This window comes from Dermacentor andersoni, chromosome 11 (genome assembly GCF_023375885.2).
Source record: "Dermacentor andersoni chromosome 11, qqDerAnde1_hic_scaffold, whole genome shotgun sequence".
Taxonomy (NCBI): Eukaryota; Metazoa; Arthropoda; class Arachnida; order Ixodida; family Ixodidae; genus Dermacentor; species Dermacentor andersoni.
In genome coordinates this window covers 63,216,948-63,244,831 of record NC_092824.1, presented here as the reverse complement: position 1 = coordinate 63,244,831, position 27,884 = coordinate 63,216,948, and the positions used below count along the sequence as shown (strand labels likewise).

At 44.9% G+C, this 27,884-nt stretch overlaps 1 protein-coding gene across 2 annotated transcripts in view; it reads left to right on the top strand.

Annotated features, from left to right (window-relative positions):
• The first annotated feature begins 2,622 nt into the window (after positions 1-2,622).
• The window catches only part of Hem (Nck associated protein 1 Hem), a 55,743-nt gene continuing 30,481 nt past the window's right edge, over positions 2,623-27,884 (top strand). For both annotated transcript variants that reach the window (XM_050167560.3, XM_050167559.3), the window contains exons 1-11: positions 2,623-2,997; positions 4,408-4,518; positions 8,019-8,111; positions 8,205-8,261; positions 8,691-8,924; positions 12,096-12,233; positions 13,499-13,547; positions 16,736-17,043; positions 18,767-18,964; positions 22,918-23,273; positions 23,741-23,873. In XM_050167560.3, the coding sequence (XP_050023517.1) occupies positions 2,893-2,997; positions 4,408-4,518; positions 8,019-8,111; positions 8,205-8,261; positions 8,691-8,924; positions 12,096-12,233; positions 13,499-13,547; positions 16,736-17,043; positions 18,767-18,964; positions 22,918-23,273; positions 23,741-23,873 (1,782 nt within the window). In that variant the 5' untranslated portion in view covers positions 2,623-2,892. The remainder of the gene's footprint in view (positions 2,998-4,407; positions 4,519-8,018; positions 8,112-8,204; positions 8,262-8,690; positions 8,925-12,095; positions 12,234-13,498; positions 13,548-16,735; positions 17,044-18,766; positions 18,965-22,917; positions 23,274-23,740; positions 23,874-27,884) is intronic.

The following is a 27,884-nucleotide window of genomic DNA, read 5'->3' as shown; positions in this document are numbered from 1 at the left end:
GTAATGAACTGAACAGGATGCTTCATAATCATATCGCCAGACGTAAAACGCCAGAATTTTTTTAATTAAAGAAACAGAAGAAGAAATGAGGTAGCTGCGTCCTTCAGCATTTTTCACGGGTGTAAACGAAAGAAATTACTCTCGAGTCTGATTTCTGAGAGAGACATGTTGCGCTTATCTTATATTTCATGTCTAGATTTAATGCCGTCCCCAACTATACGCCCGCTCAATTAAGCAGCTTCTGTAGTATACACGACTGCTTTCATTATCCTGTGCACTATCATAAGAACCATAATTAAGCAATCAAAGGAACGGCATGCCTCACATGTACATACACACACGTAGATATATTTGTAGATCTGCTGTGTTCGTTGAAGAAGGTAAGCGTGGTACCACATTGGGCACCCAGTTTTAGTTGGTTGCAGACATGGTGATATACTGCCAAAAAAAAATTTTTTCCTTGCTTGAATCAAGTTAGCAGGTTTACAGGCTGCCCCAAAACGGAGTGTTTATATTGAATGACAGCTGCGAACTTGTTCAACAGAAATGATTAGCACCATGCGTTACTTCTCTAAGGAACTGGCGCGCCTCTGCTCAACAGCCAATAAGATTCTCCAGCAGCACAGTCATTCGGAATAAGAGTCCTCACTTGCAACGGCCACTATCACTTCGAGACTTCAAACGCACGTGCCGTTATGCGTTATACATTCTAGCGCAAACGGCTATTCGGTGACTTTTATTAGTGAATTCAGAAGTCGAACACGATCTGAATAGCAAATACTATTCGATTAGACTATACCTTTCTACTTCCTTTCGCCTGCTGGCACGTTGAAGGAGATCGCCAGACAAGCCACGGAGATTATACATTGGTATAGAGACTTCCCGGTCTCCCCGATTCAGTCTGAGTAAATATGCAATATATTCTTCCTAACACTGTTATTCCCATTAACGCCTAATAATTGTCTTGATTCCTTTTCTTGGAAAGTCAATTGGTTCACCTGGGGCTGGTGCGGCTCTTAAAAGAAACACGTTTATTCCGGTAGGGAGTTTTCACTTTTTTAATCAGTGCATTTAGAATAGTTGATAATTTTCCTCTTAGATGTATGTCTTTGATAAATATGTCAATGTACCCTTCACTCTCGAAACAGTTGCAACCTTTGTGGTGTATATTTGCCACACAAGTATAATCGCCATCTGTCTTGCCGCCATGTCTTTAACGCTGCAAGCCCGGTACTTCCAAGTCACGAACGGCAAACGCGTTATCAGCGTGGCAGAGCATTCTCGACAGGAAAGTAACGAGCGCAGCGTTTTCAAGAAAGGAAACGCAAGCAAGACCGATGAGGACTATCGTTGTGCGGCAAATACACACCCCAAAGGTTGCAACGGTTTTAGAGTGTTAGATTTACCTAGAAATAGTACATTGGTCATCTGCATCTCTTCGCAACACGCAGTCAATAAACCTGGTTTATTTTACTATAATGTTGTTTCCTTTGATCATTCTCCCTGTTCTATATTCCACCAACAAGAAGCGTGCGTAAAATGACACGATATCAATAAAATTTGCTTTCATAGCTTCATGTTGTAGATAGGCGGCTTCTGTGTCAAAATTTACGTGTTACTTTTATAAAACAGTGTTAAAAATAGCAGTTGGCCTGGCTTAAACTACAATTGGTACCCGCCTACAAGAGTCGCGGGCGCACCAAAGCATATAAAACCATAAAAAAATTTTACATCACAGACTTTCTGCGAGAAAAACTGGGTGTCCGCCAGCGTCCGCACAACGGACACACGCTCGCTAGCAGTCCACACTTGACAACGACAGCAAAATTGAAGACATCATGTTGTATAACCTGTACGTCAAGTATGCATATATACGTAGCAAAAAAGTGACAATATAAATTTTCAGTCGAAATTAAGTACAATTATAAGAGCGCACGCGTGCAATCGGTCTCAGCTCCCGCAGCGAAATTGCGTCGAATATGCCACGAAGCACATCTTCACCCCTAGAGAGTTCGCTCGCAGCGCCCTCGCAAAAGTTTTCCACACGCGGAAGCCTCAGCGGGAAAGCGCCGTTCGTGCCACTTGACCATAGTCTAGTACACACTAGACGCCACTTATTGATAACAACCATCTCTATCCACTTAACCTTAATTTTCTTATTTAGTAAATTTTAATGAATTGTTCCCAATGCTGTTTAAAAAAAAAGAAACGCAGATATTAGATGGGGCTCAAATTCGAACCTCTCAATGTAACACCCTCTCAATCTAAATTGCGAATCTTAAAGGCTATGCTTTTACTTGTTGAATGTGGCGGAAGCGATTTCGAGAGCTAAACAGGCCAAACACATCATTCATTTGGCGTTGTATTTTGGACGCTTACAAAAGAAACTAATTAGTAAAGTATACATATTAAAATCTTTTTATTGCTCTTAAAGTTTATAATATAGCCTAAATACATATTTTAATTATTATTTATTTGGAATATTAATGATAAAAAACAACGCTTTTGAAACATAAAGCTTTGGTTAGCAGCGCCACACGACCGTGGCATCAGAAATTAACTGCGAAGCGTATTGCGAAGATGCGGAGAATCCGGAGACATCCGTGAATCAGAAATATAGGGCAGAGTCGCTTCCGGCATTGCCCGGATTGCTCATCGTCGGTAGCGCGCTTGTTGTGTGCTATGGACGTGCGGCCGCGTTTCGTTCCTGTGTGTGTTTATGCCGAGGCCCTGCTCGATCAAAGCAGGCGCCTCTGACGCGCGATGTTTGTCAAGTGAGTTTCTGCCGCGTGATTTTTTTTCTTTTCGCCGTGGTGTTGTGTGTGTATGTGCGTCCCTGCTTCGGCCGTTCCGTCGGGTTGTGGGTGAGCGGAGGACGGACTGAGCGTCGACATGGCCAGATCACTTCAAGTCACCACTCAGCGGATCGCCGAGAAGCTGACCATCCTCAACGACCGAGGCGTTGGAATGCTCACGCGAATATATAACATCAAAAAGGTGACCGTCCGTGCACTTTCCGCGTTCTTCGGACGGTACGGATCTCCGTGCGTATTCGCCCGGAACCACGGACAAACTATCCGTGAGCTGGGTGTGTCGCGGCGGCTTGTCAGAGTTCTCTTAAAAAACTGCAACTGTTATTTTGATAAAGCGGATTCACTTCCACGAACTCCAAGCTGTAGGCGACGAGTTGTTTACACGCATAAATTGTCGCAGAAACCCTATAAACGCTGGTTTCACGGGGTGTACCGCGCACTTCTGCGTGAAACAATGACTTCGGCCGTTGGCTTCCCTTCCTTTAATGATTTCATAAACAAGTGGCTTGCTCGTTGGAGATTGCGCTTAACGCGAAACTGCGGTGGACGCTTATCACGAGTAGACGTTCGTGAGCTTACCGACTTGGAAAACAGGGACAAGTTTGACAGAAGAGTTTACCTGGGCGTGAATAGGGAACTTCGCGCAAATAGGAGTAGACTGCTGCTTACTAAGTTGTAAAGAAGCAGTTTGGGGAAACAGTTTCGCCCAAGTTTCGATAGACAGTTTACTGTGCAACGCAGGGGCGTAGCCAGAGGGGGCCACACCGGGCACGTGCCCCCCCCCCCCCCCCTTCCCGTGAAATTTCTGTGTGTACCATGGATAGCTGGCATAAAATGACGTGCGATAACACCCGTATGCCCCACCATCCTCCCTCGGTGAAGTGCGTGCTCTCACCCAAACAACTTCCTGGCTAGCCACTGGTAAAGCGTACTTTCATTTAGCGCAAGGCTTCATGGCCGCGAGTAAAGTTTACTCACGAGTAAAATGCGTCGTGCAAGCTGTCCCTAAAGCTCTGCAAGCTATCACATTTCCTAAACTTATTACGCAGCTCACTGGAAGCATAGGGTAGAAATAAATTAAAATGTGCCTGAATATGTGCTCCTTTTTTGAGCACACTGACTACAAACAAAATTTGTCTTCTTTATAAAAAGTTACGTAACAAGCAAAATTTGTTTTCTACAAAAAAAGGTTCAAGCGGCTCGTGTCCCAGACCACTAATGAAAATTTCATTCCTTGGGACACATACTGACAGTTTTTTTTTACTGTGAGGCTTCCAATCTTGTAGTTATGCATTACTTGTGAGCCATTCAGTGCTAAATTATAAAGAAAGTGTAACGAATGTGCTTGACGTGACTATTTCGCTTTGTACAAGGTGCTTGGCAGGAAATAATTACCCTTTTCAAAAAAGGTGTTATTTGAAACAGAGGGTGCTATTTAATCATGAAAAATTCACAATTGTATATTTGGAGTGTTTTATCGTGCCAGTGCCAAAATTGGGCAATTTCCCGCGATAAATTTTGGAGAATTTCAGCGTGTCAGCATATTCGTTGTGCGAGGCAAGATGTGCACTGACGCAGTTCCTCTTACGCCCAGGCTTGTGGTGACGCCAAGTCGAAGCCATCGTTCCTCTCTGACAAAAACCTTGAATCGGCCATCAAGCATGTGGTGCGGCGTTTCCCCAACATTGACATCAGGGGCAACAGCGTAAGTGTTGCACCAGGAAAAGACTGTGTTTTGATTTTGTGTGTTCAATGAACCATTGATAATATTCATCACGCTCAGTACATATGCATCATGCGTAAAGCACATCCATCACCATGACTCACTGTCTACTCGTTACAATGGCTGTGTTCCGCTGCATAGCGCGAGGTGATGGGTTCGACTCCCATCTATGGCAGCCATGTGTCGACAGAGGCGAAATACAAACATACTTGAGTACTTAGCCTCTAAGCATAGTGTCTAAAACAACGATGCCATAAAAGAACAGCCTTTGAGCTGTTCACCAGGCTGTTTCTTCAAAGTGCCAACGCAAATGGCACTAATATCGAGGTTTACTTCACGAAAACCCTGCTTGATAAGTGGAAAACATGCTGGCACCAAGAATGTTTTGTTGAGGTGGTTCTGTGTTGCTTATGTATAGGAAGCCATCTAATGCGCCACTATGTATTGAGGAAGGAATAACAACCTATATGCAACGAATGCTAGAAACCACTTAGGATAAAACACATTTTAATTACAGGTTGTGCTATTGACACAGAGACAAAAATACTTTTGATAGTTATACAAATTGCACATACCTTTACACCCCACTTTAATTTTGGGAGACAATTCATTTGTACCATTTGGGTATGTTTTCAAGTTTAGAGTAGAGTAGCAGGCCAGAGCAAGTTATAGCTCCGGCCGACCTCTCTGCCTTTTTGTAAATCTCTTTTTCTCGGTTTTATACGACATTGGCTTTTAGAAAAACTTAGAAACTAATGTAACTATGATTGCTTCTATTTCGAATGAACGTTTGTCACCTTGTGGTTGGCACAGCATAGCTTTAGTCGCTTTTATGGCATTAAACTTAATTTAACTGGCTGTTCTGCTGCCAAGTAACTAGACTGCAAGTTCAGTTTCTGACCACAGCAATGTCATTCGAACTGGGGCACGATTCAAGAACACCTCTGTGCTAGACTTGGGTGCACGGTGGATAACCACAGATGGCTAAAATTAATCCTTAGTCCTTTGCTATGGCATTCCTGAACTGTGTGGAACTTTGGAATAAAAAATTGCTTCCAATTAGTGTATAATAGTACAATTTACAGGACAGACTTCTTCATTGTACCTCACTACAGGTTGCTAAAACAAACAAATGAAAAATTTAGAAAAACATATTATATCGATTGGCCAGCCACAAGCCACGACTGCTTCTTTGCTAGGAAACATATTTGAACTGAAATGATAAAATGCTAAAATGGATCAAGTACCAAAAGTTGTGCCTTACTTACTGGAGCCAAACGCGATCAATAGTGTAAAATGATAAACTTTGGAAATTTGTCTCTGTTATATGGATTGCTATTTTGCATAAACATGTTATAGCATATTTGTTGCAATAGATCTACATGACCGTTTCACTTCTCGGGCATATGTAGGTTGCATGTATGTAACATATGCAATGGGGTGTGAGAGCCTCCGTCTAGTTACCCTTTGGCAGCTTTTTTCTCTCACACGGTTATGTCGATAGAAAGTGAAAATAAAGTGAATTGAAATTGAAAATTGAAGCCAAAATGTGTTGCAGTATTCTTGAAGTCACTCTCGGCAATGCAAATCAAGTTCGAACCTGTTGGGGTAGTTGGCTAGCCTAGCCTTGTCAATTCGATTGGCCCATCGTTGTGATGCACAGCAACACTTTTGAAATCAATCTCACGTTTCTTCTGTCTACTCCTGCCTCGCTGTCAACCTGTTTTTCTTTTTTTAGGGGTGTGCGAATATCAAAATTTCCTGTTGCAAATACTTAGCCTCGAATATTGAACAATATGCACATCCATTTAGTAGCAAGTTTGGTTATCTTAACATATTTGAACATCGAAATTACATTTTCAGTGCTAAAATAAATTACTAGTATGCCCTTATACTTAAGAATTGTGTATTTGACTCATGCTAACTAGAAGAATTGAGTTATTCCCACTAGCTGTCTATTCTTGCCAACCCGTTCCTTATATCTTGGCTTGATCATTTCACGTGACCTAAGATGGGAATCGCATGTTAACAGTATCATACCACCTGCTTTAAAACGGCTGTTCTTCCTCAGAGGAAGATGTCGAGCTGCGCTACCGGAAATTAAACTGCTATCATACAACGCATTTATTCGCCCAGTTCTCGAATATAGTAACACAATTAGGTTTCCTTATACACAACAGCTTATTAACAAACTAGAAGGAGTGCAGCGAAAGGCAATCAGATTCATCTTTAACAAATACAAGAATAGCAATTCACCTACCCAACTGCTAAAACAAGCTCATATTCCTACTCTGCGAAACCGCAGCAAACTAGCAAGACTAAAATTATTGTTCCAATTAATACACAATGCATTACGAATAAATACTTCGTTCTATATATCCCTAGCTGACACCAGACCTTCCCGTCATAAGCATTCACTAACACCTAGAGAATATGCATTTCGCACTGACTGTTTTAGATATTCGTTCTTTCCTCTTGCAATAAGAGAATGGAATAGCCTGGACCCCTGCATAACGACTAACACATCCTTGCCGAAATTTGTAACCCTTGTAGAAGAACTGTTGTGCAATAATTAGATTATGCTAGCCGGAAATAACGCACCCCTCACGTCGTTGTATAAGATAAAATCTGTATAAGCATTATATTTGCTTATGCAATTTCACCCCTTTTTGCCAAATGCACTGTTATCATTCATGTTTTATTTCCTGCCATATGTGCATGTCTGCTTCGTGTCGATTGCAAATATCATTGTTGAAATTATGTAAACCTGCTTTTGTCGCTATTTGTGAGCATATAATATATGCCCAACCTGTAAAAATCCCACTGGGATTAACAGTATCTGAAATAAAAAAAAAAAGAATGCCCGCAACCTCAAAGGCGTTTGAGGCGCGCCTGTGCCAGCCGTCTCTCATCGCATTTGCTGTCAAGCAATAAGCTCGGATTGGGTGTGGCGCTGCTAGCGAGTGCGCCCTAGCTGCTGCGGGTACGCCCTGCGCTTGTGTATCTCAGCCTCTTCCTTGTCCTCATCTTGTGCGCAAAGAGGTGCATTCTTGCTGTCCGCAAACCCGTGCCCTTTACTACTGAGAGGCTGGCTTTTCCGCTGTGCTTAGGTGTCCGGTGGCTAAGCGCGCTTTACAGGAGAAGTTTCGCCAGCAGCATGTAGTTGTCGCAAAATTTAGCACAATATCACATATATTCTTAGATTAGACAGAAGCGAACTCCAACAACCGTGTTTGCTCCCGCACAACCAGTTACATATTCGATTTGTCTGGAATATTCGTATCCAACCGAATATTTGAACATTTCTGAATACCTGGTATCCGAATCGAATACGAAGATTAACAATATACGATTCGAAATTTCCGAATATTCGCAATAAAATTCTTGGGGTAACTCAATTCACCAAGTGCGTGTACTGGCAAACTGAAGTCAATAATAATAATAAAAAAAAACTTCCTCTGAATCTGATTTCTTGCTTACAGGCCCAGCTACAAGCAGTCTTCAACATTCGCCAGGAGATCATGAAGTCGCTGTCACTCTACTACTACACGTTTGTCGACCTCCTCGATTTTAGGGTGAGGTGCAACGCATTTCAGTTTTGCAGCTGAAGTTGTGTTCCTGTATGGATATGTTGGGGGAACTTGCCAATTCACAAACTTCCTTTTCAGGACCACGTCAACGAGCTGCTCACCACGATCGACTCCTTCCAGCTTCATTTGGACATTGTGAGTACTTGGCCGGTTCAGCTTATTATGAATGCATTTGAGCTTATCATTTTTCGGAATCAGCTGTAGGGAGTTACATGTTGCCTTGTCGCAGTTTCTTGGGTTTGCTGGCCTTCGCACATATTTTTTTGTGAGCAATTGTAATTTGATGTACAGTATGGTTCACTCTTAAAGGGAACACAAAATTAGCATTCAGGCCAATGTATATTCGATATCTATTCAGCTTCACTACATACGATGTGTTAGATAGAGGCCTATCGATAAAAATATTTTTACAGGCCTTCATACCAAATCTGAGCTGGCAATTGGTGCTGGAGTACTAATTACATGTTCCCTTTAAGTACAGACCGTACTGTATGTTCAGGTGTTCCACGAGTCTTCTTGCATGATGCAGTGTCGTGTCCCAACACTTTGCCTCTCTGTGCACAGACACTCAACTTCGACGTGACCAAAGCGTACCTGGACCTGGTGGCGGCCTACGTGACACTGATGATCCTACTGTCGCGCGTGGAGGACCGAAAGGCAGTACTGGGTCTCTTCAACACAGCCCACGAGATGACGCACGGCCACAGTGACAACAGCTTTCCCCGCCTAGGCCAGCTCATCGTCGAGTACGACCCACCCCTCAAGAAGCTCGCCGACGAGTTTGTGCCACATTCCAAGGTGACAGAGGCCAACCCTTTGTTGATCATTTTATTTAAAATATACAATTATAAGGAGCTGTCATGTCATTGGTGACAAGGAACTGCCTAAGTTCACTAAATGGCAAAAGCTTCTTCCTGCGTGAGATCTCCAATTACATTTCGCATGAGCTGAATGCACCAAAAACCTGAATTTAATAATCTCGTCCTCCACTATGCTTAACTGTGCCTTCCTTTCCTTGCACTCGTACTGCGAGACCACCAGTTGATCTGTGCATAGCACTACACGTCCAACTCCACTTATATCTCTTATCCAAGCGTTTAGGCATTTAACTTTCAGCTGAAACGGCCATGCCAAAGCATATACATGCTGGTGAAAGCCCTCCAAATAAGTGCACGGCAAACCAATGCAGGTTTGTCCTGCATAAAGCCCAGACCACATGTATGCTTGCTAACGCTCGCAAGCTTGCGCCTGCGGACCTTGTGTTTGTTGTGCCTAGCAAGGAATGGCCGCTTGCGTCTACAACAGACGCATGCCAATGTGTGGCCTTTTGGCTCACCCGTAGCCGTTTTGACAGGCATTGCATTGTACGTTGTCATTGACAGTGCTTCAAAATGCTCAAACGACAAATGCAGCCGTTTTAGTTATAGAATCATTAGATCAGGATAGAAAGCAAAAAAAAAACATATTCTCGTATGACATAAATCTGCCACACCAAGTGTTGATTGCACCACGTCGTAGCTGCATGGACAGGAGAGTGGCAGCCAAAGCCCCGATGTCTGTCTGGAGCAGACATCTGTGCTCGTGCTGCACATGTAATGCGTACAATATGTCCCGCATCATCTGCGCATGAGTAGGTGCACTAGCATGAGCTTGCGCGTGCTGGCAAATGTATGTGTGGTTTAACCTTAAGGCTGTCCGTCCACGTTTCTACTGAGCAGTGCTGTAAGGCTGGAGAAGCTGGTGCCAAACTTGTCTCCAAAATGCTTACAAGCAACGCAATGATGGAACAGCTATGCTAGTTGTGCATAATTGGAACAGCTATGCTAGTTCTGCATAGTTGCTCCAAGAACAGTTCTTTGTGTCAATCCTGCATAAAAATGAAAGCCTATTTCCATTGATGTTGGCTCATTAGTAAAACTGGAGCCAATACCGAATGCACATCGTCATTATCATCGTGGAAATCAACGGAGTGGCCATAGCCGCAGATATAGCCAATGTCGTCGGTCCTCCGTACACCGTTTTCTCACTTTTGTTCTATTTCTTTCCGGTGGACGTTCTGGTGGGTTGCTGCTGTGTGTACGTGTTGTTTGTGCTGTTTGTGCTGCAGGTTGATACTTCTCGTACCAGCATGCCGCTCATCTCACTCAAAGAGGATATCGGATGAAATAGGAGCTTTGGATTAGGTCTAATCACATATTGCTTAGCATAACTGTTGACAGTACCACTTCACGAATATCTTGTCATAGGCATATTTCGCCCATTATTCTGGACATTCCTTTCAACACTGCACTATTGGAAGAGCAGATTCTGTGGTTGTAAGTTAAAGGGTCCGTGACAAGGTGGTCCAACAGTTCTGTTTATATTTGTAACTGAGAGTAGAGGGTCCAATATGGTTATACACACAAAAGAACTGGGCTCTCTGCGCATATTTTAACCAGAAATTTCAATTCGAAATCATCGCCTATCCACTCCTCCCACCAGCACCAACTGCCATATTGGTAAGGCTGTGTGATGTCAGGAACTGCAGGGTCCACCCACCTCTTTGTCGTCTGCTTTGAAACAGTTTGAGACCACATTGACATCTTTCTCCACGCGCTCTAGCACCCGGCTACGTAAGAACGGTGTCACCAGTGAATTTCGCATGCAATTACTTCTCCTGCATGATAACAAGTAGTAGTAAACCACAGAGATGTGCTGAAACGCTAATGCAAGAACAAAGCAATGCATGGTGGCCATGGAATATTTCGAGTAGTACCTGTATTCATTTCTGGTATGTACAGTACACAAAAGCACGGCCTTCGAGAACAGCTTCTGTTACTTGAGGGAGCCGTTTCCAGGGGTGCCTATTTATTTTGTGACCACTCAGTGTCGCCAGACTGACTGCATACAGTTCAACTGCGGCATTAAAAAATTACTAATACTACACCAAATGAACTCAATATTTGCCAGCTTGCTGTGGGATGCAAAAGGTTTGACATACATGCATAACTTAATCTAAAAAATTTGTTGCCATGGCCATTTTAGAGAGCTTTTACATTTTCCATGAAGTTATGCTGTAGAGCTTATGCACATGAGAAGTAAAGAAAGCTGTGAAGGTATTTACTGTTGCTGTTGCTTTCTTGCGTACACCCTAGGGCATGGTCTCGTTAATGTTTCCTAGGAGTGTTCTTTTTCTTTTTTCTTCTTTTGGTTTTCTCGAAGCACAGAACGTGCAATGCACACTGAAAGTCAAAATAGTAAGAGCAGCTTTATACTACAATAAATAGGTACACTCGCAGTATGCGCAAGTCTATGAAAAGTTTATGAAACTATTTCAATAGTTCTTTTTCCCGAATGCCTCTCATTGATGTGTATAAAGCTGGTACCACTACATTTATTGAATATTTCAGGTTAAGTTTACACCATATCCAGTGTATAGATGTGTATCAGATTCTGTCCCAAGATTGCTTGTCACTGGGCCAAATGAGATTTTCACCTGCACCACAAGACCAAAGGGTCGTTCAGCCACTGTCCTATACGTGTACATCAGCCACTTCAGATGCTACTGCAGACTGTGTTGCACGATTAGGTGAATTCGGCACAGGTGAAGCTGCCACTTGTTTTGCGCAACACAAAACATTGCCATTATCAGGTGCGCTTTCTTTCCTGCCACATTGTCAAGTGTTGGCCAGAACTTGTAGTGAATAAAAGTGCTCTCGCTCTGTCATCCGTCCATCAAATTCGGAGTTTTGTATACATGGTTGAACCTTGCGAATGTGTTCCTTGTTGGTAACATTTTCGCAGTTTTCTCATAGCGCAGACCCGCTTCCCACGATGCTGCCATGAGTATGGTCACTTGACACATTTCCTAGATGTACTGCATCGTGTTCTCACAGTCTCGCAAAAAGTGTGTTGATGGAGGCTCTTCTCTTTTTGTGTGTGTGGTGTACTTTCTTGAATCCTGAAGCAGTTTTATTTGGTTCTTTGCAGACGCTGTTCCAGGCCTTGCTCTCGCTGCAACAGGTGTTTCCTCGGCGCAACCTCACCGCCGATGATTGGCGCAAAAGCCAGATGCTCAGCCTTCTGGTGGCCCCTGCACAGATGCTCACGCCCGCACAAACCGAGACGGTGGGTACTTGTTGGCAATGATTGTCCTTGCACCTACATTACTGCGTCAACTGCTTACTTGCTGTCGATAAAGTCCAAATATTGTCACTTCATGGTGATGTTTAAGAACCGGAAACACTGTTAAATATGTGACCTAAGACTCTTGATGCTTTATCGAGCATGCATGTGCCCAGGAAAGTAAGCAACCTTGAAATTATAATGTGTCGTCGGCAATCTGATCCAGTCTCATGGCTTAGTCGGTCCAGCATGTTGCATGTGTCACCATACGTTTCAGCTGGTGTTTACATAGGTACAAAATTGTGTACTCTTCGTCAAAACTATGTGGGCTACATTCCTTGCTTTTGCTAGGCTAACTAGAGGCTATTTAAAAGAGTTTGTGTGGTATGCCCTAAGTTCCAGTGCCCTGGTTAATGAAAAGAATGTTTCTACTCACCATCTATAGATACAAAGTGTCACACCTCTGGATGGTGAGCAGATGCGTGTTTGTCACTGAAATCCACTGTGCGTCTCGTATCGTAATGCACTGTTTTTGTCTTGCCACCTCATCAAAGCTTCGCTTTGATGTATCCTGGCATGCGTGTTCTACAGTTTGATATAGCTTTAGTAACAAGTTGACCTAAAGGCCGAATAGGGAGCATCAACAGGAAAGGTGATTCTGCATAGCCCCTGAAGCAAATTTGTGCCCGCGGAACTCTGATGGCATGGCTGACATAAGACAGGCGTCTCCGCCAAGGTGGCCGTAGTGAAAGCACATTCACATCATTCATCCCCTCGATGGAATTTGATTAAGCCAAGCTTACCGTTTTGTGACAGCGTTGCCTGTTCGTCACTTTTCTGCCTGTCTTGCATTTTGCTGTGGGTGATGGGCCATAATTCGACTTGTGTGGCTGGTGTATGGCCCACATGGTCCACTAGCGGAAGCAGTAGGGCAAGATGCTTGCTATGAATGAACACATTGCACCTTTCGAGGACCAAATAGACTGAAAATCTGTCACTGTTTAGCATGTACAAAATGCTATCACTATATGCTGATGGGAGACATGTGTATTTACTGCAAGGCATAGTTACCCAATGCATTTTTTTTTGTCATTACCATTTACTTTCAAGTTATGATTTTCCAAAAAACTTTTCTTAACATTTACCATGTGCCCCCCAGATTTGCTTTGGATTTCTGGAGAAAAAGAAAGTGTTCATTATCAGAGTAAATAAAATACTATCTGTGCTGAAAGTGAAGCAAGAGTGGCTTTTCTTGCATTTTATTGCAGATGCCCTGTGAATACCTCTCCCTAGAGACCATGGAGCGCTGGATTATATGTGAGTGCAGAGTGCAGCCTTGCTTGAAATTCATTTCTTTGTGTGCTTTCGGGCTATGCAAGTGGTGTCAGACTTGACGATGTGTGCAGTCGAGCAGTTTGTCCGTCTGTTCCTGCAAAATGTGCGAGAACCACACGTGGCGTGAGCCAAAACATAAGTAAATTGCTCCCTGCTGCTGCTTCATAACATATATTCATTTTTTAGACAACTGAAAAATTATTTTCCATAGTAGCTCAGTGGCTGTGGTGTTACACACCTGCCAGTCTGTGGGCTCTAAAATTCCTAAGAAAACCCACGGGCACAGCACTCGAGTTAGGGGGAGTAGGGAATATAATTCCTTACTCATAATAGTAGGGAAATAGGGGGCTCCAGAACTAGGAGGGGGGGGGCGGGATGGAGGTAGTGCAGGTCAGAACCCCAGGCTCTATTGCAGGGGGTGCTGGCTCCCTGGGGACAATGTTATGCCCTTGTTTTCACGCACACACAGACAAACACGAAAACTTTTGCAAGCAAAATGATCCCGCCTCTCGCCCCCACACACTACACTTCCCGAGTCCTGATGCATACTCACTTTATTAACAAAGGTTTACGTTCAGAAGCAGCAGACAAGAAGCAACAAACTTAGAACAGCAATGATTTACAAGCAACACATTGTTCTGAGAACAGTGTGTCTTTTGAAGCTATTTTGCTGTTGCTGATTTTGCAAGCTATAGGAACTTGTCTGCATAAGCTTGCTCAAAGCAAGTACTCCTCTGGCGTCCTTTCACCATGAGGAAACGTCCAAGAATATTGTTGGGGATGAACGCATAAAACCTTTTCGCAAACATAGTTTTTCATAAAGGTTGACCCAACATTTGTAAAATCGTAGAACAAGCCCAAATTTGTAAATTTTGTGGTTTCAGTAGAGTTTCCTGCTGGTGGGTGGCTGTCGCATCCTGCTGCTGAGCCAAGGGTCTGGGATTCGACCATTGTCTGTGGCAGCTGCATTCCGTTAGGGCCAGAGTCTGTGCTTTTGGTGCACTTTAATAAACCCCATGTGGCCAAAATTAATCTGAACTTCCCCCACTACAGCGCCCCCCCATAGCCCGAGTCCTGCTTTGGGAAATTTTTAGACCCCCATAATTTAACTAAACTGTTACACCTGCTATTACAATGTAAACATGTGGACAACAGGACGCATATTCATTTCGTGGTTTGTAAGAGCTGTCACAGTAAAACTAGGAAAAACTAAATCTCTAATTAGCCCTGCTTGGTGCCTTCGCAACACTCCACTACATCAGTGCAGCAAATGCAAGAGAAGAATAATACAGTAAAACCTCATTAAACCGTACCCGCTTATACAGTAGTTTCGTTTTAAAAGTAGTAAAGTCAAATCCCCGACTCAGCAGCCATTGAACATAATGTGTTTTGTATCCATATAAACTGTACCAGCTTATTGCGTACGCATCGGTTAACATGTAGCGTTTCCACTTTTCGTCACGCAAACACGGCGGTGTGTTGTCGCCATCGAGTGGCCTGGCAGAACAACAAGCCTCAAAGATCAGAAGGGTCTCCAAGCGCCCTGTGCGTTTGCTCATGAAGCTACATCAACATCAACACCATTTCGGCGCTGTGCCAGAGAGTGTTGTGGTGTTGTGCAAACAAGGACTCGCGTCATGCCGAAACTCGGAGAAAAAAGACGCTGGGTGCTCAGCATAGAAGAAAAATGAGACATTGTTCATGCTATCGAACATGACATGAAGAAGTCTGTGCTGGCATGCGACAGGGATCTACTGTTGACTACGGTGTGGGGCATTTGGAAGGCGAAGAAATTGCTCGGCAGTGCTGCTGCGACCACGAAGAGACGTTGGCTACGAGGTTCCGCTTTTCGCCATTGTTACCTCTGTTGTCGCCGAAGTGTTGACTAGCGACAGTGATGAAGTCGACACGGAAAGCTACAGCACAGGCGATTCAGGCCCGACAGTGGCAGAAGCTGCACATTGCGTCAGCCTCATGAATGCAGTTGTCGCAACGAGAACAGGACCCTGCATTGAAAAAGGCGCCCTGCGACTTCTGCCGCGCGCTGCTGCCTGCATGCACGGAGAACATGCAACGCCAACGCAGAATCTGCTGTGCGAGTATTTGCTGAGAAGAGGGGGCTGGCTGAAAAGCTGTTGCAGCTTCAGTAAGTTTGAGGCCGCTGTTGTCGCTGCTAGGCTGTTGCAGCATCAAATGAACATAACACTTTTGTCGCGGGAAGTGAATAAATACTGCATGTCTTTTTTTCCTTTCATCGCCCTCTCTCTCAGTTCTGTTTTTGACAGGTAAGTGGGCGATCTCATGCTATTTCAGTTAGGCAGTACTACCGTTTACTACGTACTTTTTCCGAGCTCCGGCCAAGTACGGTTTAACGAGGTTTCACTCTATAGCCAAAGTGTACAATCTGCCACAAAAGCTTACGGAACACAGGATTTGAGAACAAGGTAAATTCCTGCAAAGCCTCGGGACATGGTCTTGAATTAAGTTTCAGTGTAAGGTAGCCTTGGCAACCTAACCGGTGATTCAATAAATTAGAACCTTCTATTACTTAACACAGCAGAAATTATTTTCCATGGAACTCATTGCCCATAAACTTCTGTGACTGATGGTACATGTTGCTTCAGCAAACTTTATGTTGGAGATGTATGAAGTTTTGTAGGAAGTATGAGGTGGCAAATGAAGCAAGCATCAGGCACAAGATAAAAGGTTCATTTCCTATGCGTGACAGCTAATAAGTATATTTTTTAAAGAAACAGCTGTCAAGATGCAAGCTGGATCCTTCTCCTCGTAAAACAGAAACATGATGTTCATAGTTTCAGACGTTCTTATACATAGACTCTGCAGGGTATATGGAAGTGCTGCAAAGGCATCCAAGTTACGGGCATGTCAAAAAAATCGGGCGTCCGGGAAATCGGCCATTGTCTGTAACAAGTATCACAAGGAGATCAAATCGTTCCACCCCATAATCTTTATTTATTCTCTTTTTGTCATATCAAGATGTCTTTTTTTTATAGAAAAGACATTCTGAAAGAAGACACAAACTTCTTGTTGCATGCAGGAAATGGCAGCATTCGTTCAAACTTTGCTTGTTAGCCACCCGAGTTTTCGCACTTCCCTTCAGCTTGCGTACAACGACTGACACTCTGTGTGGTGCCTCTGGCCCTTTGCAGTGGGGTTCCTGCTGCTGCACCCATACCTGCAGCAGCCCCCTGCGCAGGCGTTGTTCCTGCAGGCCCTGTCCAATGGCTGGGCCCTCACGCTCTTTCGGGACGAGCTGCTCGCCGTGCATCCGTACGCGCAGCAGTTTTTCGAGGGCCTCAAGGGCCACAGCAAGCGTGCCTCCGAGGTCAAGGAGGCCCTCGGCCAGGCGGTGCAGTCGGCGCCCCTCGTCCACCGCGAGCGGCGCAAGTTCCTCCGGTCGGCCCTCAAGGAGCTCGCCCTGGTCCTGGCCGAGCAGCCTGGTCTGCTTGGACCAAAGGTGAGAGTTCTTGCAGTACGACAACGCCTCGTGCAAATGTGGGAAATTGCTTTTGAGAAAAGGCAGGGAGGTTGGCCTGTGGTAAACGTCTTCTAGCCTTCTATACTGGGCTCAGAAGGGAAATGAAAGAGGTAAAGAAATAGAGTTGGCAGGGATGATACAGTGGAACCCCGTTGAAATGCTTTTCAAGAGACCACGAAAGAAAAAAATTTCAGAAATTTTTTGTGTGTGCGCGCCCAGAAATATGGTAATCTTTAAAACACATGTAATCACAGCTTCAGTTTTGGCGAGCAAATCGCATCGCATCAAGTCGAGGCAAATACGAATTTGTTTAGTTGCCTATTCATTTCTGCACTTGCTTGATTATTCAAACATATTATTCGTGGAGGTTGTATGGCTTCCCGATAGCCGTGCAGCTGCTGTGAATCGGTTTGCATTGACGCAGCACTATACCGTAACTTTGGTGGCTGACACCCAGTGAAACAGCACTGTTTAGGCCTGACAGCCAAGGCAGGTGTGGTGAATGGGAAACGGTCACAGGAACTTTGGCACTCAGCATTGATGAGATGCCAAATCATATGCTAGACTGAGAACAGCAAAAGTGGAGAGTGTGCCTTTCAAGTTTGTTCGTGCACTTACAGAAACTAAATTAGCACAACACAGCATAAACTGCCTGCATCACACAGTGAAGGTCCCACTTCACTGCATCGCAATGATGCATGATGGGCGAATGCAAAATGCTCCGTCACCTCAGCCACTGCAAAATCTTTAGTTGACTGAAGCACAGCAGTGAGCAAGAGCCTATAAACAAATTTTCCATTCTGCTGTATAGTTCTAAGAGATGCTGAACTTGTATGTTTGCATGAGAATATCTGAATAATGCTACTTCGTAAATAATCTGACTCCACAGATGAACCTGTTTGCTAGTAAAGAACCAACTTTTTGAAGCGAGAGTGCCAAATGGCGCGTTTAGCGAGAAAGCTGGCAGCATCTGTGGCAGCAAAATGGTACCTAAATTCCTATTGGCTGCTGCACCACTTCACGAGCACGCTTCGACGGAGCAGAGCTGGCGAAAGGGAACACCTGCTGGCGTGTCAGGTGTTGCGTGAGGGGAGAGGGCATCGTCGCGATGCCACGTTGCTCTCGCTCTTGGCACCAGCATGCCTGGACGGAGCAGATTGGGGGAAAGAGTACACCTGCTGCTGCCGGGAGCGCGCCAGGTGTTGCATGAGGGTAGAGTCTCTCATCGCGCACAACGTCAATGGCATGCAGAGTTGGCATCACAGGCTGCTGTTGCTTTCTATCTCAGGCAGCGCGTACCGCTATGATACGTTACTTGCAGCGTAAAACTCGAAGGACCGCTCAGCAGCGTTAAATTGGACTATGATGCTTTTACATTCACAACTTGTAAAAAGTGCTTAGGTGCCCTCAGAATTTTTAGAAGTTTGTCAGCATCTGGCACTTGTGTCAAGGTTTTATGCCAATCCCACAAATATCTGAACTGTTCGCTTCAACTTTGCTTCAAACCTCAAAATTTGTGTTCATTATTACTTTCATAAGCCTATGAAAAGCTTCTTTGCAGCACAGGGTCAATTTAAAACATTTTTTCAAGCTGTATGCCACACATTTCAAAGATCGTTTCATACTTCTGTTATTGGTTTTCGTTGAAGGGCACAACTATCGCCAACATCAAGTTGTGGGGCTTTGCTTCTCTGCTTTGCAGGCATTATATGTGCTGATGGGACTCTCTTTGGCACGTGACGAAGTGTGTTGGCTCGTGCGGCACAACGAACTAGGACCGCCATCTCGTGCCCCGGGGCGGTCGCGGAGCCTCCAGGGTGAAGACCTGCTCGACCGGCAACTCCCAGAGCTTCTCTTCCATATGGAGGAACTCCGCGGACTTTTCCGCAAGTACAGCCAGGTGCGTGCAAGAAATGCATGCTTTCATTTTTCCTCGGGTCAGTTGGCAACTCTAATAAGGTTCTTGGTATCTACTATTTTGACACCTGCCTCTGTAACCTTATTTCTGACTACAGTCAAACCCGGCTATATCGAACTAGCAAAAAAACGCCTATCAGTTCGATATAGAGCATAATTCGATATAAGCCTGCTAAATAATTTGATGTCATAAAAGCACATACCATTTATAAAATCACTCTATTGACGAAACTAGCTTAGTTTCGCATAAATTAGTCCTGCATTTTCTTCTGCTTGGGCAATTTCGCTGCCTGCGACGCACGCACTTCCCCACGTTGTCTAAGGAGTCCGAGCAGCAGAGGCCGCAACCTTCCGCATTCGCGCAGAAGCACCGGACTAATGCGAGTGCATCAGTCACTTCGGAGGATGTGGGCAAAGGACCGTAGTTGCTTTCCTAAACGTGCCTACTTTCATTTGTGCTCGGTACGATGTCGGCGATGTAGTCTTCGTTTCGGGATCTACCGTCGTCGCGACACCACCATCTGCACTCACAAACTCGCCCACCGTTGATTCGAATGTCCCGGAAATTTTGACAGCTCGCTCCAAACTTCGGCAACACTGGCAACGGCTTCATCGCATTCATCAGAATTTACAGTCATCACCGAGCACGCGGAAACCGGCACGTATGAAGAACGCCTCGTACACGGCCGTGCGTACGCGTTGGGCGCCATGGGCACCGGGTTGCGAGTCTGGCCACTTTAGCCCTAATCGTGCTGAAAGTGCTCCTCGGAATCTTGCACGCTGCGGGGATATCGCGTTCGACGCAATTTATGATTTCGATCTTCACGACGAAAGGCGAATTCTGCCGCTTCATCACGGCAACACTGCGGGAGAAGGCCCACAAGGCGCAAACACGATAAACCAGAAAAGCAGCCAGCCAACTCGCACTTTCGCCATCTTGCACGAAGAGCGCACAAGAGCCTCTGATTGGCTGTCTGAGCAAGCGCTGTAGGCGGGCCAGGATCATTTTTTGCTGGGGAGTGTCGATAGATAGTGATCTAAAGAAAGGAAGGACGCTTGATTCTGCAATCTGTGAGGGAGCACGGCGAAGCGTCGACAGGGGAGAGGGAGTGGGAAGTGAAAGATGATAGAGAAAGAGGGAGGATAATAGACTTCACTATGCGCGACAGGGGGAGTGTCGACGGCTCGCCTGAACAGGCCGAGGCAGCGCAGTCACGGTAGGCGGAGCGGTTGGATGGAGCCGCGCCGCCGGGTTTCCCCGCTACCGCGAGGGAAAGCCAACTTCTGGGGGCACTTTTCCGCCGCTTGGCGTTCGATATATCGGGAGTCACTGCAATATTAGTTCGATGTAAGCGTAATTTTTGCTATATATACTCATTGTAACTATACCGTGACCAGAAATTGTTCGATATATAGAATAATTCGATGTAAACGGGTTCGATATAGTCGGGTTCGACTGTACTTTTTAAGTTGCCTATGATTAGTTCATGAAATATGAGACATTTTGCTCAGAGATGGTGCCCTTTAGTCCTTTTAGAGTGTCTCGCGTGTCTGCATGCTCTGTGCCAGAGGCTTTTCTAAAATGAATCAAATTTAGTTTCCATCTACGCAACACATTAGCAGGCTTTTTGGATTCAAATGTTATTTATTGGCTATATGTCGCTCAAAATTTTACAAAGCTTCCCTAATCTAAATGTTGAAAGGAAAATTAATAGTTGCACTAATTAACAATTCGAACTCTTTGTCACTACCATTGTTGCTCAAACATCTCCAATAGTCAGTGTCGGAGCCCTCCAAATCAGAATTCATTAGGTCCTCTTGAATGTCTACGTCATTAAAAATCTAAGTGAGCTTCTTGCACGAGTCTGCCATGCTGGAAAAAGAGAGATGCAAACATTGTGATACAAATGAGCAACACTGATGGATATAAGAGTGATAAGCTTTATCATGCCACCTGTTGTATACAAACAAAAGCTGCCATGAAATTCGAGTTTATCCTACTTCTGTGCAGATAGTGTGGCTGGTACACACATTTCCATGTTTTTGGGAAAGACAGGGAGTAAGTGTAGATTGTCACACAGCTTTATTCAAGAGTGGCAAAGGATGAGACTCCTAGGGGAATTATTAGAAAGATTTAACTTGTCTGCAGATGTCCTTCTGTTTGCGTTTACAGCGATACTGGAGAGATTATGGTAGTGACAAAGCTGGTAGTGACCCAGTCTTTAATAAGAGAGCACACAGCACTAATACTGCAGTGATCTACCATGCTTTCCTTAACGGCTGGTGCAAAGTGCTCTTAGGGAAATAAACCTTAAAGCGCAGTTCTTTTATGATTTTCCATCGGTGAGAACATCGGTGCAACAACGACGTTTTTCAGACACATTGTAGTTGGACAAAGCATCACAATGTGTAGCTATGAATTTTAATACTGCCATCCGTGGCTCCGGCGATCTGGTAAACCACAAACAGTAAGGAGCTTGCAGACAAGCTAAAGCTATCTATAAACTATAATCATCTTGAAAGGTACTGAATAGCACCCTTAGTATTTTAAGAATAAAAATAAAATGCTACTGTCGATCCATTCTTATGGCTGTCACACTCAAGCTGTGGTGCCACACTCATGGGAATGGTGCCCACTATACCTGTCAATTTCCGTTAGAAACGTTCGTCTAAAAAACAAAATATGGCGTTGTGTAGCTCAATCTTTCAAGACAGCACCCATTTCCGAACACCTATCACTTCGAAACTGTAACTGCAGCTGCCATTTTTAATCGAGAGCTTCGGATATATCTTGCTACCAGCAGGACATGACTGTATTCTACACACAAGAGCAAAGTGTTCTAGTTGGCCGGAATCAAAAACTTCGGAAACTACTGTGGCATGCCGCCATTCTGCGACGGTCTCAGCCGTCATGGTCACGGCACTACAACTGCGCGTCAGCCACACAAGAGGCGTAAAATTATGTTGTCTACATCACTTCGGGCAGAAAAAGAAATGCAATGTTTGAAAGGTAAAACGTCACCGCGAGCTGTTATCAGCAATCAACAAGTTACAAACGAAGCGTCGCTAAACCGTGATCTCCTAATAACAGCGTAGTAACCGCTGGCCCTTTGCAACTTTTGTGTGGTGGCAATGGCAACAGTGCATGGTGCAGTGTTCTCGCCAACTTGGGTCGTGTCGACAGGAACGCTTGAGCGGCCGTTGTTCTCATGGTGGGAATACGTACGTGATCGTTCTAGATAGTTGAAACAGGCGTAATGCACATGGTGTCGCACGTACAATTGCGCAAAAACGAGAGTGATGTTGTCGTGGCATCAGATATCGCACTGGCGCACGCACCAGCGCAAGCTCCACGCCATGCTGTTTATACTGTGCGCGACACTTTGCTGGGCGAGCTGGGTGAGCCTCGAAAACACGTGACCTACTTTGTGGCTTCCGAGATCTGCGGGAAGCGGTCTCTTACTCTCTCATCTCGAAGGCCACATCATTGTTGCAGTTGGACTAGAGCGGGGCGTGCGCTACCGTGCGCCCAGTTTGGTCGCGCTTCTGTGGTTTGGCACTTCACATGTGCCCTCTTTTTACCATGACTAAGTTCGAAGTGTTCGTTGTAGCAGTACAGCAGTTTAAAGAATTTTCGCTATACCTGGAAGCAGTTTCCATAGGGAGGGTTGGAAAATCGTAAATGCACTGAAATGTGGTCGTTATAACCGATAGATTGTTATATCTGGGATCGTTATAAGCGGATTTGACTGTATAACCAAAATATCTATGTGGCCTGGTGAGGGGCTGTTTAAGCCCCTTTAAGTTTCTTTAATGCTGCTTAAGCCCCATTAAATTCCTTTAAAGCCCTTTAAGTTCCTTTAAGTTTAGGCATTAATTATGCACGTCAAAGTTTGGTTTGGTCTTGTAACCAATCCACGTGATACCAATGTGCAGGTAGTGCAGCTGTACTACGTGCAGTACCTGAACGGCTTTGACGCCCCAGCACTGGAGGCGGCACTCCAGGGCATCCCAGGCATTCCAGAGGAAGATGCAGCATTGCTTTCAGCGGCCTGTTCACAGGCACGAGCCTTGACGGCTCCCATCAACACCGACAGCCCTCCGCCAGACCTGCGCGGCCTGCGGCTTGACTGGTGCCGTCTTCAGCTGCATGCGTGTGCCCAGCGCCACGCGTGGAGCCTGCGCGAGCGGCCACATTTAGCCTCGCTCATGAACACGCTAGTGTTCCACACCAAGATGGTGGACTTCCTGGACCGGATCCTCGTCGAGACCTCTGACCTATCCATATTCTGGTTAGACAATTTCTCTTTAGTCTGGCTGGACCTCTCTGTATCTAGGTGCCATGCTATGTAGCTTTTTTTTTTTTTATACTCGTACTTCTTGTCCTTTATCATTAGCTGGCATGATGCCAGTATTAGCCATTTGTTGTGATGGTTAAAAAAAATGAAATGAAGGAAAAGAATCCCTATATGATATCACCTTTGATTCAAATTTATCTTCTAAGCAAACTCGGATGGTTTTGTTTAGAAACAAATTCGGGAGAAATGCTTTTAAAAACCTGGCTGAACGAATAGATAATCTTTTTTGGGAGGGAGAGGGGAAGGTTTGTAAAGAAAGCCCGGGAAGGTTTGCAAAGAATGCTTCGCTTTAGAAGTACCTCACATTATATTCGTGCAGATACGATGTGCCTCTGTGTGTGCTTCAAGTGCATGGCAGCATGCTGAACTGTCTGTATTGCATCCTTCCTTTAATGGTGCAGTTTCTTCAGTCGAGCCTTCGAGGACCAGTTCCACCTCTGCTTGGAATTCCCGGCGCAGACGCGCTACATCATTGCTTTCCCTCTGATCTGCGGCCACTTCATGAATTGTACTCATGAGCTTTGCCCCGAGGAGGTGAGGTGGTGCATGGCTCTCTGCATGCACTTGTCTTGACTTGCCTGATGTCATGTGATTCTGTGAATTATACACCAGCACAGCATGTAGTAGTAGTAGTAGTAGTAGTAGTAGTAGTAGTAGTAGTAGTAGTAGTAGTAGTAGTAGTAGTACCTACAGTTAATTCCGGATATATAGAATTATTGCCTATATCGAACTATTCAACATCCCCTTAGAAATTTTGTGTAAATGTGTAGCACTGCACTATGCGTATATCGAACTCCCGTTCAGTGCCGCATTCGATATATCGACTGTCGCTCCACACTGTGCCCTTGTAAGTGCGCTTCTCCTAATGGGCCTGTGCGTCTTCGCATCATCGGATGTATTTGTTCTGATGAAATGGCACTGTTTTGGCAATTGCTGGCAAACAAGACATTGAACCTTATATGCAGGTGTAAAATGAGCAAGCGCATATCTTAAAATGTGGATGGCTCGTGCAGCAAAGGTCTTATTTGTGCTCCGTAATGACAGATTTGCTTTAGTGAGCTTCACCGCAATGCAGCTGGCTGGGTGTGTGGTGAAGGATATTGATAATGTAACAACTGTTGTGCTCAGTTTGCTCAGTTTCTATTATTAATCTTGCACACTCGCGCTTGTTCCTATCTATGACAGTGGTATGTTCTAAAGCACAGAAATAAGTATCAGACTGTATTAGGCAGTGGTTTTCTTGCTTTTCATTGCAAAATGGGTCCATGTCAGCCATGTCTCCCACTTCTAGAAGACACCATTGTTATAGATAGGGATAAAGGGGAGTCTGTAAGAAGAGAAACTGAACAAATCCTTTTGGCTGCTGACCAATGTATCAGCAAGCCTTCACTATCATTATCCGTGAGAGAGTTAGATTATCTGCCAATACCTGACCGCATTTGCAATCTGTCATTTTGGTTTTATTGTGTATCCTTGATGTACCAGTTTTAAATTGTTTTCATGCTGTCATGTATGTGCATCTTCATGGTGATATCGCTGTGCACGTAGTTATTTGGGTGTGTTTAAGTACGACCAATCTCGGAAATAAATTTTCGTTATTGACAGTCCGTGCTTCTCTTCATCTTTGTTTCTTCTTGGGTCCTTGTTTTGCTGCACTATCCTGATGCCTTTCCATAACGGAGATGTTAGCACCGCCGAGTATGTCTTGTAGTGTTCCCGCGAATGGCATTTTGGGGTTGTTTGAGTGGCCAAAACGAATCCGACCCCAACCCCCACTTAAGCAGATGTTTATATTACTTTGCATATAACGAAACCACTGCAAGTCACATTCGGCCATTGCAGAAAAACTATCATGGTAATGGAACGAAAGATTCATCTCTGTGTGACGCTGTATGCATTTCTTTTGTCATCGCAGAGACATCAGTGGGAATGAACTCGCCTGTTCTGCAGGCCTAAAGCCACTTTTGAATCTAAACGTGTCTGCCTTGTTGACTCGTTGCCGATGTATGGTGATTGGGCATTTAAACGGCATATTATAATGGACACATGGTCTGGCACGTTCCCGCACAATTCGCAATACAAATTTGCTGTTGGCGGCACAACGTACCAAGACTGGTTTGCTTCTGCATTGTGTTCATTTCTTTAGCTTATCCTGAATAAAAACATGCAACAAGCACGTCGATGTGCACTGCAGTTTCGTGGCTTGGTGACAGGTGGCTTTAGGGTTAGTGTCGCAATCAGGTTATGAAACAACATTGCGCAGCATGAGCGACTTGACATTTGTCTGCAAAGAACAAAAAATAAGTAAGCTTTTCTGCATTCGACACACCTTGGTGATTTGTAAATTCCCCTTTTCGTGAGCTCCGAAGACTGTCTGAGATGTGCTGAGTTTTCAGATAAGCTTCTGATAGGCATATTTTATATTTTGAATTAGCAATACAGTGCAGTCCACTTATAACGATATCGAGAAAGACGAAAAATATGATCGTTATAACCGATGATCGCTATATCTGGACTGCAGTTATAAAAAAAAAAAAAATTTAAACCCGTTTGCGCTCTTTACCTTTGCAGCTCTGAACTCGAATTCGCTACTTGCTCTAAAGAATAGATGATGTATACAGTAGGCCGTGAAAAACAAACTTTATTTCTAGCGCCAATGACCGTGTGAAGGATTAGGCGCGCCGAAATAGTCAGAAATCTGCACTTGCTTTTGCGGCAGCTTCAGCTTCACAACCGCGGTGTGCATGGATTCCAGCTGCTGCGCGAACACTGGCGGCAATCTTTTAGCATGCATAAAATCAATTGAGGAGTCGATCGACGACAGTGCACTTTGCGTGGATATCGTGGTCGGGGTCAAGGAGCCACTGTCGATCTCGTTGTCACTGTCGCTGATGCCGTCGCCACCGTCGCACAACTTTGCGTCTGTCAAGACAGCACATCTTCGGCGATCGCCTCGTCGGTGACCTCATCGCAGAACGAGGCAGCACTGTCTGCAGTCAAAAACTCCTCCTTCGACACACCACCTGTGTCACCAGTAGGAACGAGCTCCCAGAGCTCGGTTATGTCAGCGACTTCCACCGGGTGGGTCTCAGCGGGTTGGGGAAGTTCGTCCTTACGCACAAAGCCCGCCTTCTTGAAGCAATTGGTGATGAACCACTGGTAAAGCACCTTTTCAACATCGGCGTACAAAGGGTCTCTAACCCCTTTTCCGCTGATCGGAATGGCCGCTGATAGCTCCTGCCTTCACAATCGCGGTGCTCCCGGAGGTTTTCAAGATGGTTGATATCGTTAACTGGACGAGCTCATACTTCTTCACGAGGGCGCTCACCTTGAAGCCGCATCGAGAGTCCTGCAAAATATCCATCTTCGTGTCAAGCGACACAGCTTTGCGCTTTGTCGGCGCCATCTTCGAACTGGGTTGAACCGTTGGTTGCACGCTGCTTCGGTGGCGTCAGCCTGCTATCGCGAGAGAGACGCGGGACGGGCGCCACCGCGCCGCTTTGCTTGTCGCTTCCTTTTTTCTTTCTCTCTCTTTCGGAGCGACTGTGGCCGACGCGCATGAAGCAGCTAGCGCCATCTTGTGGCGCGCTGCGCAAACGTTGGCTGCGCCTACTCGTGCGCGGGCAGGGCGAGACGCGCTGCGCGCTAATGGCGGCAGATACGAACTTACGGAGGTAAACATCGCCTCGCCTCGACATTGTTCGTTTCAGGGAACTAAGCAACGCAAACGTTACGATTATTTGGCACGGAAAACGCCGTCCAGACTGCAAAATTTTGATCGTTATATCCGATATGCGGTGAATAACCTATCGTTATAAATGGTTTTTTTCCCCATAGACCTAATGCATAAAATGACACTCTCATGTCGACCCATCGTTATAACCGATATATCGTTATATGTGGTATCGTTATAAGTGGACTGCACTGTATATCAAACTTTTTCACGATCCCCTTCGAGTTCGATATATTCGGGATCGACTGTAGTGGTAGTTCATTGTATTAAGAACAAAAGGAGGAGGGAAATGGATGGCAGCAGTCATTGTAACCAGCTCACTTCCAAGTGGACACCTAAACTGTCCCGTGGCCGGGAGAAAGACTTAGGCTAAGAGAAAAAAAAGGGGACTGGAAAGTTACAAAAGTAGTAGTCCTTAAGAAAATAGCAGGTCGTAATTGAAAAGATGATTTTCCTATAAATACAGGACTATAAATTTATTTTTTTAGAAGTATGAAGTATTACATTTATTGCCTTAGGCTGAAGTAAAACTCTTGCTTGGGCTAGTTGGTTCATGCTTGAATGAAAAGAGCAAGGCACAATAGACCAAAGCAGAAGAACACAAATGACGTGACCGGCGCCGGTCCTGTCATTTGTGTTCTTCTTCTGTCCTGGTCTATTACACCTTGCTCTCTTCATTCAAGCCCTAGGCTGTTTGTCTTAGGGCTTGATGATCTCGAAATAAACTACTGCAAGGTGTGGCACTGAGCTCAGAACACCGTGGTGCTCCTGCATTCACCCTTCCTTATAACCCTGGTCGCCACCACAATGTG